The 11,119-nt window shown below is 41.9% G+C and overlaps 2 protein-coding genes across 2 annotated transcripts in view; one reads left to right on the top strand and one right to left on the bottom strand.

Annotated features, from left to right (window-relative positions):
- LOC106612584 (E3 ubiquitin-protein ligase TRIP12) overlaps positions 1 to 1,561 on the bottom strand; it is a 72,684-nt gene extending 71,123 nt beyond the window's left edge. Inside the window, exon 1 of the mRNA XM_045724452.1 lies at positions 1,498 to 1,561. The gene's annotated coding sequence lies outside the window, so the exon portion shown is untranslated. The remainder of the gene's footprint in view (positions 1 to 1,497) is intronic.
- A 7,774-nt stretch (positions 1,562 to 9,335) lies between these two features.
- On the top strand, positions 9,336 to 10,610 carry LOC100196807 (RAS p21 protein activator 2). Its single transcript, NM_001141829.2, is given in 2 exon segments — positions 9,336 to 10,127; positions 10,243 to 10,610. Coding segments are annotated over 2 exon segments (396 nt in total). The 5' UTR covers positions 9,336 to 9,973; the 3' UTR covers positions 10,485 to 10,610.
- The last annotated feature ends 509 nt before the right edge of the window (positions 10,611 to 11,119 follow it).

Genomic DNA, 11,119 nt, shown 5'->3' with positions numbered 1-11,119 from the left:
AGTCTGGCCCACATGACACAATATCCAGATGTTCCCCTCTCTCCATGCCCCTGGAGTCGGGACTGGCTCTGATCTGGTAACAGTTTTATTAGGTACTAGGGTACTTACCTTATCCTCCACAACCCCCTTGTTACCCAATGCTACCAGCTTCTGGATAAACCTTAACTACTACTCTCTGCTCCTTCAATTAGTAAGTTTACTGTGTTAATGAAGATAAACCATTGAGGTAGCTGTTAGTCACAGGCCATGAGAGTTTGACTATTTACAATTAGCTACACAGTCTAAATAGTTATTGATGAATAACACATATTTGACAATTCAAAGCATAGTCATCATGGCTGATACCTATAAGGAACACATGTATACCTATAACCAAATGCAAAGGAGGTTAGGTTTATACATTGAAACTTCTCTGGTTTATAAAAACGGCATATTGAATCACACTGGTCTCCTCTCCTGACAAGCATCTGGTCATCTAATCTACTTCCTTCAATGTGGTAAGTGGTCACAGATAAAACATCCATATGGGTGATTCCTCACAAAACTAGAACAAAACAAAATGACCAGATTTGAGGGATTTCCACAAAATGTCGTCTATATAAGAGTCCTTTGGTGGAAGGATTGTTGACATACTTGACATTTGTATCTTAAAAGCATAATTGAGAAATAATTCATTGAACCTGGAATGTGACATTTACCCAGGCCTCCTTTAAGACTCCATAATGTTTAATATGTGGGTGCTACAAAGCAGAAATTGTCATATGAAACCGCTTGCTCTGTAATAAGACAATTGTTAATGAAAATACTAATATTACAGAGCAAGCGGTAAAGCTTCAAATGACACATTTTTGCTTTGTAGCACCCAGATATGAAACATTATGGAGCCTTAAAGGAGGCCTGGGTAAGGACAAAATGTCACAAATGTTCCAACTTTAATTATTTCTCAATTATGCTTTAAAGTACAACTGAAGGCAATAGACAACTTCTCTGATAGAAAACAGGCCTGTGGCATCAACATTAGTCAGAAAAATGTATTCTAGTGTCAAAATTGACTACAAGGTGTAAATAGGATAATTTTGGTTATAAAGTCAGTCCTGTAAGTAAGTTCGTCATAACTTAACTGAGCGTAGGGTTTTGATTTCGACAATGCTCACCAGCTGCGGTGATTTCAATTTCAATGGCACTCTATCCAATCCTACCGCAAAACTCACAGACAGTGAGAGACTTCCCAGCAGGACCGCGGATCGGACTTTGTTTACATCAAGACAACACGTATGGAAATAAGGTCAGGGTTAGGATTATGGTTAGGGGTTATAAGGACATGGGTTACAGTTTTAAAAAAATGGGTGAAGATCAGGCTGGGGCTATGGTTTTCTAAAGTTAGTATAAGGTTGGGTCTAGGGTGCTGTTCCTGTGTTGTAAAGAAGATTGGCACCCGAATAGACAGGCACAAGGCACCTTAATTTATGCTTGCCTTGGACAGGCAGATGTGCATACCTGTATTCCCTCTGTCCCTGTGAATGTCCTCAATAGTCTTGGATAAGCAATCCACCATCCAAACTGTGACTACCTTGAAATAAGAAAGATGAGAAGTGAACATAGCCAGTTCCCTGTATTACTGAGAAGAAAAAAACAATCCGACTTTACAAAACTATATCAGCAGCAGGCCTGAACATTTTTAACTTTCAAATAACAAAATATCAAGAAATGCTCCTAGTGCAAGCATAAACATTTAAATTGTCTGTGCAAGCTGTCTGTCTGAAGGTCAGGTACCAAAATATTAGCATCAGAGACAGGAGAGAAAGAGGAGCATCCTCTCATCCTTTATATATTTTTTTGTAAATCCTGCACAGAGCTTCCGTTTGTTTTACCAACTGTAAGAGCCCGTGCAGTGAAGAATATTCACAAGTCTCTCCAGCAATTCTAATGTCAGCATACGGCCAATAGCGCTCGTAGTGACGCTGCAGTAGGTTGGCCCTTCGCTTGCATTCATAAACGGATATGATAGCTAAGCGTTGAATGTACTACTGTAGCTACATATACACAGTCAAGTCGGACCATGGCGGAAGAAGCCGACACGAGAATTCGGATTTTACAAAGCCTGCGGGGAAAGATATGTAAGTGCGAACAATGTCTTTATTGTATCAGCATTCTTCAATTGAGGGGGGCTAACAAAGTGAACGACGTGGGGGAAAAAAAGGGGCGCGGTACAATCAACACAGGCACTTCATGAAGATATGAGACATTGTTGTGAATGAATGTTGCCCGGGCCTCTATCAAACGTGTTTTATATTTGCAGAAAACGCTGTCGCAATGTAGCTAGTTATTTTAATCAGTTCCTCATCCGACGTCATCTTTGATAGAGCTAGGCCAGCTCCAGACAAAAGCATAGGCAAAGACGGGCTAGCTAGTACAGTCAGTGGCTAGCTCTCCATATACACGCATCAAAACACATGAACTGGCTAGATAAGTGTTAGCTACATAGCTAAGCTAGCTGTGTATATTACTAGCAAACGTAAAGTGCTTTCAGTGAAATTGTGCCACTCCCTATACAGATAATTTGTTTCTATTTTACCTAGATAGCTATCGAATCAGAATGTGTAATTCATAGCTAGTCCACACTAGCTAGTTAACGTTAGTTACCTTGCGTCTCTGTTCTCATTTTGCGAAACGCTCGTGGCAGGAAGTTGTCTCCGTGTGTTGGTTAGCTGCTGAAATTAATTGTGTTGAAATAGCTAACTAGTTTCGAAATTACACTCTTCCAGATTAATCATCACTTGATAAATCATTTTAGAATTTTAAGCCACACTATTCTCCAGCAGGGTTAGCTAACTAGCTAATTGCTGGTTTGTGTTGCTTTCATATTTCTAAGAAAAAACATTAATTTACACAGAATTTTAAAAAATTACTTCGAGTGGAACTTTTACACTTTCAGGATATATTTGGTCACAAATATCCTCGTCCATCATTCTTTTAGCAGGAAAATAACATTAATTTCAATGAATTAATAAAAGTTCCTTAGTAATTTCTTGAGTTCTGTGCAAAAAGTAATAATCATAAAGACAGATGGATAACTGAAATGGCTTCTTTCACATGAAAGTCGGGTGCATGCATTTTTGTTGCAATTAAGAGACTTCTTGAGGTCCTAAACACAATTCCAAATGGTCATCCATCATTATCCTCTGTAAAGGATGTAATTTCATGACTTGCATCTGTGATTAACAGCTAGCCTATAGGCAGATAATATTTAAGTAACTTTGTCAAAGTCCATTTGAAAAGAATTTGCTTGAGTTCCTAAACACGCACCTGGCTTTTATGCAGGCAGTTTGTTAGTTTTGAATAAGCACAGTACCGCAACAGGATCTTTTGATGGAATGTTACTGGCACACAAACAATACTGTCAGCTTTGTAAGGGTAGCTGTGAGAGAGAACAAGACCATTCACACTGTCCATCTACTGCAAAATGAGAAAACACACTAAGCATTGCATACATAAACCTATCTTGATTTCAGGAAGTCTAGTAAAGTATGAATTTTGCAAACATATCTGAGGTTATCTCAATGGTCTGATAGATGTCTCTTTTCATTTGATCAGTGTTCTCACTTGGACAATTTTAAAAAGCACTAATCGTAGTACCTGTATCATGAGAAGCCATTGGTTATAGACTACTGTACCAGCACCACTACTCCCCCTCTCTCTGGATTTGATGCTCACTTCTGCAGATGCTATCATGCATGTACAAACAAGCACGCACATTGACATGCACACCAGCATAAAGTCATCATAGGTGTGCATATAAGCAAAATAAATGAACGCATTATGCACTCGCGTGTGCACACACAACGGCTGCAAAACAAATTAAAGATTCACTACCATGCATTGATGAGCACCCAGGAAGCAAGATAAAAAAAATACAAAAAAATTGAGGAACTACCCTTGGTAAGAAACTGTTTGCCATCTTACGAAACCTTTCTTCTTCCTCTTTGGGTGTCTGTTTGTCTTAAACAAAAAAGTGTCAATGGAAGTTGTAGTCTAGTCAGTACAAACAGAAGTTTGTAGTAGCGTGGCGTTTGCTCTTTGACCTCTTGCCTCCGTTTCCACGGCGACCAGTGCTTTTTTTTGTGAGGATGGCATTGAGGAGGATGGGGGTTAGCGAGGGCTTGAACTCCCCTGCATGTCGGGCTCACCGGGGCTTAGTGGAAGCTCAGGGCTCTGCTGTAGGTTTTCACAGCCCTTTTCTGGGATTAGACATATTAATAGCCTGTTAAAGAGCCTGATCCCTGACTCTGGCTTTTCCCCATTAAAGTTTGCTCACCCTTACATATCCCTCCCGACCTCACAGACAAATTTAGACTGCTGTCAACCACTTCACACTGAATAATCTTGTGGTTCAGAACTTCACACATTGGACTCAGTGAAAGTTGTGAGAGACAAGCTAATATTGTTTTGATTTAGTCATTTAATGTGTGAAACTATTTATTACTGTATGTCATAGTCTTTTTGGAGTTGAATGAAAGTACCGTGTTATTGTAAATTCATGCAAACATGAACCTGGTAGTGCTCTATAGAGCAGATGTAGACACAGAGCTCTATTACAGATAGTGTGCAGTCCTCATGGTGCTGTAGGATATCCATTTTAGAGGGCATTTGCTGCTGTGCTGTTGATCCAGGTGCAAGCAGTTTACCTGGCAGGAGATTTCTGAGGTGTTTCACATTTGTGAATCAGTACTCCACTGTCAGAGCCAGGAGCATGCTGGGAGGAAGTTGATGTGATGTGTCTTTGACCACATCTTACGTGATGCTCAACTCTCAATTTAGGCCACATCCGCCCTGTGCGCCCCGCACCTTGCCACCCCAACCAGGCTTACTGTCACTGACACAATCGATTTTATGGAACCCAGGACTCCCTGAGTGGATTATCCTCAGTATCCTGGCTGAATACATAAATGAAATTACTAGGCCTCTACATGCCACATCATGAAGTTGTTGAAATCAAAAAACAAATCCTCAAAGAAGGCCTAACTGAACACACTTCAGTTGAAACATTAGGGTGTTTTTTATTATTTAAATCAGGGCTGTTCAATGTCAGCCCTGGAGAGACATAAAAAACACTTCTGGTTTTCATCCTCTCCTAATAAGGGACTATTTCAGACCTGGGACACCAGGTGAGTGCAATGAACTACCAGGTAGAAAAACAAAATCCAGAAGTGTTAGGCCTTCCAGGACTGGAATTGAACAGTCCTGATTTTAAATGTTCACATTTAGTATTATCAACCATAGTAACAGCAGGTTGATAGAAATATACATAATTGCCAAGGTCTCATAAGTCTGTTTTCCACGTTAGCCCCACCTGCCTCTCTGACCCTCTCCTCCATATCCTGCAGGTGAAGGCAAGAACCTGGGTCCGTGTTCAGGGCCCAACCGACAGCGGGACCTCTGCACCTTCTGCACCATCAGCCTGGACCAGGAGGAGGTGTTCCGGACCAAGGTGTTTGACAAGAGCCTCAGGTAACAACCGTATAGTAGTATTATATAGCCTATGCCATTTAGCAGATTCTTTTTTCCAAAGCGACACAGCCGTGTGTATACATGTTACGTATGGGTCGCCCAGGGATCAAACCCACAACCCTGGCGTTGCTATGGCGATGCTCTACCAACTGAGCCACAATCTCCCTCCATCATCATCCTCAGACTGAAGGTAGTAACTATCTGGCCATGTTATAAAGGGTCAGAACTCTGAAGTATGACTTTCTCTCATAAAATCTGATTTTTAACCCATAACCCTTAACCTTACACCTAAATAAAGAATAAACTATTCATGTACTTGCTTATTAGTACCAATAATCTAGCCAATTTTTGATTCTTTCTAGCATGGCCATCTAGTGATCTCTTTAAAGGGCACATGTAGGCTACCTTCATACAGTGCATTCGTTAAGTATTCAAAACCTCTCAATTTTTACACATTTTGTTATGTTACAGCCTTATTCTAAAATGTACATAAGTATTTAGACCCTTTACTCAGTACTTTGTTGAAGAACCTTTGGCACCGTTTACAGCCTCAAGTCTTCTTGGGTATTACGCTAGAAGCTTGGCTCACCTGTATTTGGGGAGTTTCTCCCATTCTTCTCTGCAGATCCTCTCAAGCTCTGTCAGGTTGGATGGGGAGCATCATTGTATTGCTATTTTCAGGTCTCTTGAGATGTTCGTTCGGGTTCAAGTCCGGGCTCTGGCAAGGACACTCAAGGACATTCAGAGGCTTGTCCCGAAGCCACTCCTGCGTTGTCTTGGCTGTGTGCTTAGGGACGTTGTCCTGTTGGAAGGTGAACCTTCACCCCAGTCTGAGGTCCTGAGCGCTCTGGAGCAGGTTTTCATCAAGGATCTCTCTGTACTTTGCTCCATTCATCTTTCCTTTGATCCTGACTTGTCTCCCAGTCCCTGCCACTGAAAAACATCCCCACAGCATGATGGCCAGGTTTCCTCCAGACGTGACGCTTGGCGTTCAGGCCAAAGAGTTGAATCTTGGTTTCATCAGACCAGAGAATCTTGTTTGTCATGGTCTGAGAGTCATTTAGGTGCTTTTTGGCAGACTCCAAGCAGACTGTCATGTGCCTTTTACTGAGGAGTGGCTTCCGCTTGGCCACTACCATAAAGGCTTGATTGGTGGAGTGCTGCAGAGATGGTTGTTGTTCTGGAAGGTTCTCCCATCTCCACAGAGGAACTCTGGAGCTCTGTCAGAGTGACTATCGGGTTTTTGGTCACCTCCCTGACCAAGGCCCTTCTCCCTCGATTGCTCAGTTTGGCCGGGTGGCCAGCTCAAGGAAGAGTCTTGGTGGTCCCAAACTTCTTCCATTTAAGAATGATGGAGGCCACTTTGTTCTTGAACCTTCAATGCTCCAGAAATGTTTTGGTACACTTTCCCAGATCTGTGCCTCGACACAATCCTTTCACGGAGCTCTACGGACAATTCCTTCGACCTCATGGCTTGGTTTTTGCTCTGACATGCACTGTCAACTGGGATCTTATATAGACTGGTGTGTGTGTGTGTGCCTTTCCAAATCATGTCCAATCAATTGAATTTACCACAGGTTGACTCCAATCAAGTTGTAGAAACATCTCAATGATGATCAATGAAAACAGGATACACCGAGCTGAATTTCGAGTCTCATAGCAAAGGGTCTGAATACTTATGTAAATAAGGTATTTCTGTTTTTTACATGTTAATACATTTGCAAAGATTTCTAAAAACCTGTTTTTGTTTTGTCATTATGGGGTATTGTGTGTGGATTGATGAGGAAAACAATTTATTTAATCAATTTTAGAATAGGGCTGTAATGTAACAAAATGTTTAAAAAGTCAAAGGGTCTGAATACTTTCTGAACACTATGTTCAAAAGTACCTCACAGCACACCCTGCAAGAACAGGGCAGTGAAGATGTTGCTCTTGTCATGTTTGCCTATGTTGCACTACTGTCATGGTTGCTGGCATGAGGTGATATCATTTGATGTGTAACATCCTCTTCCTGCAGGGCCCAGATCTTTTTGCTTTGATCATTTTGTGTCAGATGTCATCAGGCAGGGCAATAACAGTATCCTTTCCTTACCATCTCTCCTTACGTTGAAATGTTCTTCACGATCGATGTGGTGTCATGTAACACCATTGAAAACTTAACACTTTAGCCAATATGTTTATTGTAACCTGGCGACGACCAGGACTGCCTCCCCAACTAGAGACACAGCTTGAGTCCAGGAAGAACAGAAGGACTGAGTTGTTTGTGTGGGCGTAGTGTCAGTTGGGCAACACCAGGCGAGGACAATATTAGCTAGGCTAAGTCCTCTACGAAGAGAGCAGCCATATTTGATTTGAAATGAACTATGCTGCTTACAAGCTCCTAATTCAGAGAGGTGTGTGGGAGAGATGGACACGGGTAGAACCCTAATGTTTCTACTTCCAGTCTCCTTCATCTCACTGTAAACACACGGTGCTCGTCTTCTCTAGGTATTTCACAACGGACAGCGTTTTTTCTTTCCTCTACCGTTGCGAACCCGCCGTTCAAAGGGCTCCTTTTACAGTGTCTAAGGAAGTGTATCCTCCCACGCTCTCCTCTCTCTCTCTCTCTCTCGATGCATGGCCTTTCATATGGCTTTAAGACTTGTAGAATCTCTTTCTTTCTCTCTTTGCAGAATCCCAAGGATGTTGCCTCCTGCCACTGTCATGTTGCACAAAGTTGTCATGTGAAAACAATTGTAGTGGAGTGGCTATACCGGTACCACATTACTCTATATTTATGGGGAGGTTAAAGGAAAATACCACCCAAACTATATCAAACTTTTCAAAATACAGAAAGAGGGACTGTACGATGATACTATGACACTTTCTGCATTTTGGAAGTTCTAGATCTTGATTGCTGAAAAGCAAATCATTTGGGACTATATCAAAAGTGGACTAATGAAGAAAATACCAAAATATTTTGAGTGGAATTTTTCTTTAAGGATAGGATGTGTTCTGTTGAATCTAGGGCTTATTCATTATGCCAATTCTGTTGCAAAACGTTTCTTAAATGAAAGCAAACTAAGCAAAATGGGGAGGGACCTACCTACCTGAATTTGTCCAATAGAAAACTCATTTTCTTTGAAAAACCCAACTGTTTGGACTAATGCTTACACCCGTGTTCTGTCTGAGAGGGACGGAACGGGAGATCGAAAGAGGAGAGTGTGTGTGTGATCGAAAGAGGAGGTACTGTGTATGTGTGTGGAGGCTACAAGTGCGTAATTCCATGTGATTATGTGCACAAACTGGAGGATGCGTGGGTGTCTGCAGCCTGGAAGTGTTGCCAAACCCTCACTGTGGAAATGACAGGCAAAACATTTCACCAACAATGCAATACTGCATAGAGGGTAGCCTTACTTGAACACTGCTTTTATGAACAGATCATAATGTTATTAGCACCGTTTCACTTTATTAAGATAATGTAACAAATGTCTGTCAGTTGTCCTGTTTTCATACTAGTCTCTTACACCTGCTAGCGACACTTAAACCTGCTTAGCTTCTACTGTTTTTAGAAGGCTGCATAATGGTGTAGCTAACAGCCATTCTGGCTTTACATAAAATAGGCCTCATACCAAGGTAACAATGTAGCATAATAACTATGTAACAGGCTAGTAACTATGCAGTTATGGTACATTACCATAATTGTATTTTCTTGGAAAATATAAGTGGCAAGTATGTAACTGTCTGTTAGGCTCAGAAGGGCTCTCGCTCAATTGTCTTAAAACATCTGTCCTCGCCTCCTTCATTGTAAGTATCTGAAAGAACTGACCAGGTGAAGCCAGCCTAGTGATGCACTTCCACCATATTGTTTTCACCTAGCAACTCTTTTCCCATCTGTGAAATTGATGGGGAGGAGAGAATAGATTTAAGTAGTTGAGATTGGGCTCAGGTCTGAAAGCGAGACACTTAACCCAATCTAAAAAATAAAATCTAATTGGACAAGGTTAGGTTGCAACAGCTCCTTTTCAAAATATTCTCTCCTGTCAGCCCATGCCTTGTACTGAACACAAATGACCCCGGTCAGAGCTGGATGGTACAGCTGCTTGGCACCCTCTCCATCTCGGTCTGCTCTTCCAAGCCACTTGTATGCTGGTCAGTCAGTCCTAGGAGGCCTGGCCATCACAGCGCTAGGCTATATTTAGCACCTGCTGTTTAATGATTGCTGATGGAGGGCGGTCTATGCATAAGGTTTGTGCTGGTTTGTGTTGTCATCGGTGTGTTGTCTTCTGGCCCTTCAAATAGTAGCCTGGTCCCAGATCTTTTTGTCTTGCCAGCTCCTTGTCACGAGTTGTTTGGCAAGACTGCAATAACAGCTCTAGGATCATGCTAATCAGTCATAAACCCTTCTCAATCAAAAGCCAACAAAGTTTTCAGTAAGTGTTCCCTTTCCACAGAGGTCAGCGTGTTCTCTGAACGTAGCCTAAAGATGGCGTTTTGCGCTTCACTAAAACGATTTCCTGTGTGGTTGTTTTTCAGCCCTTTCTACGGCGAGGACTTCTACTTTGAGATCCCACGACCATTTCAGTGTTTGTCCTTCTACGTATTCGCCAAGGGTGTTTTTCAAAGGGACCTGCCTGTCGGTGAGTAGGAACTGACACACTTATATATATATCACACACACACACAGCTACCCTGTGCTTTCAGCTGGATGATTTCCAAGTAAGTTGACGTCTGTCTGTCCATGTGTGGTTTCAGGGAAAGTGTCCATCCGGAAGGAGGAACTGTGTAAATTCAGTGGGAAGGAGCACTGGTTTGGCCTGCAGCCCGTGGACCCTAACTCTGAAGTCCAGGTGGGTGTCAGTCAGACAGTGTTCAGACATCTTTATGTGTACCCAGTTGGTCTGGGGAGAAAAGTTCACCTTCTAGTCATTGTGCTAGTTCTTGTATGCGGTCATTCAGCCACCATAAGGCTGTCCAATGGTATTGATTGTAGTTAGTCACCAGTCAGACATTTTGGCTTGATCCAACTGTCTCTGCAGCAGACACCACCTCCTCACATCCTGTTGTTGTATTCTCTCTATGCTGAGAGGCTTGGTAACCGGGCTGATACTTTTTTGTTTATTAAAAAAAAAAAATCTACTTTATTTAACCAGGTAGGCAAGTTGAGAACAAGTTCTCATTTACAATTGCGACCTGGCCAAGATAAGGCAAAGCAGTTTGACACATACAACAACACAGAGTTACACATGGAGTAAAACAAACATACAGTAGAAAATAAGTCTATATACAGTGTGATCAAATGAGGTGACATGAGGGAGGTAAAGGCAAAAAAAAGGCCATGGTGGCGAAGTACATACAATAAAAGTAAAACACTGGAATGGTAGAAAGTGCGAAGTAGAAATAGAAATAATGGGGTGCAAAGGAGCAAAATAAATAAATGCAGTAGGGGAAGAGGTAGTTATTTGTGCTAAATTATAGATGGGCTGTGTACAGGTGCAGTAATCTGTGAGCTGCTCTGACAGCTGGTGCTTAAAGCTAGTGAGGGAGATAAGTGTTTCCAGTTTCAGAGATTTTTGTAGTTCGTTCGTCATTGGCAGCAGAGAACTGGAAAGAGAGGCGGCCGAAGTAGGAA

The sequence above is a fragment of the Salmo salar genome, chromosome ssa09 (assembly GCF_905237065.1).
Source record: "Salmo salar chromosome ssa09, Ssal_v3.1, whole genome shotgun sequence".
Taxonomy (NCBI): domain Eukaryota; kingdom Metazoa; phylum Chordata; class Actinopteri; order Salmoniformes; family Salmonidae; genus Salmo; species Salmo salar.
This window is presented reverse-complemented; position numbering and strand designations above follow the sequence as displayed.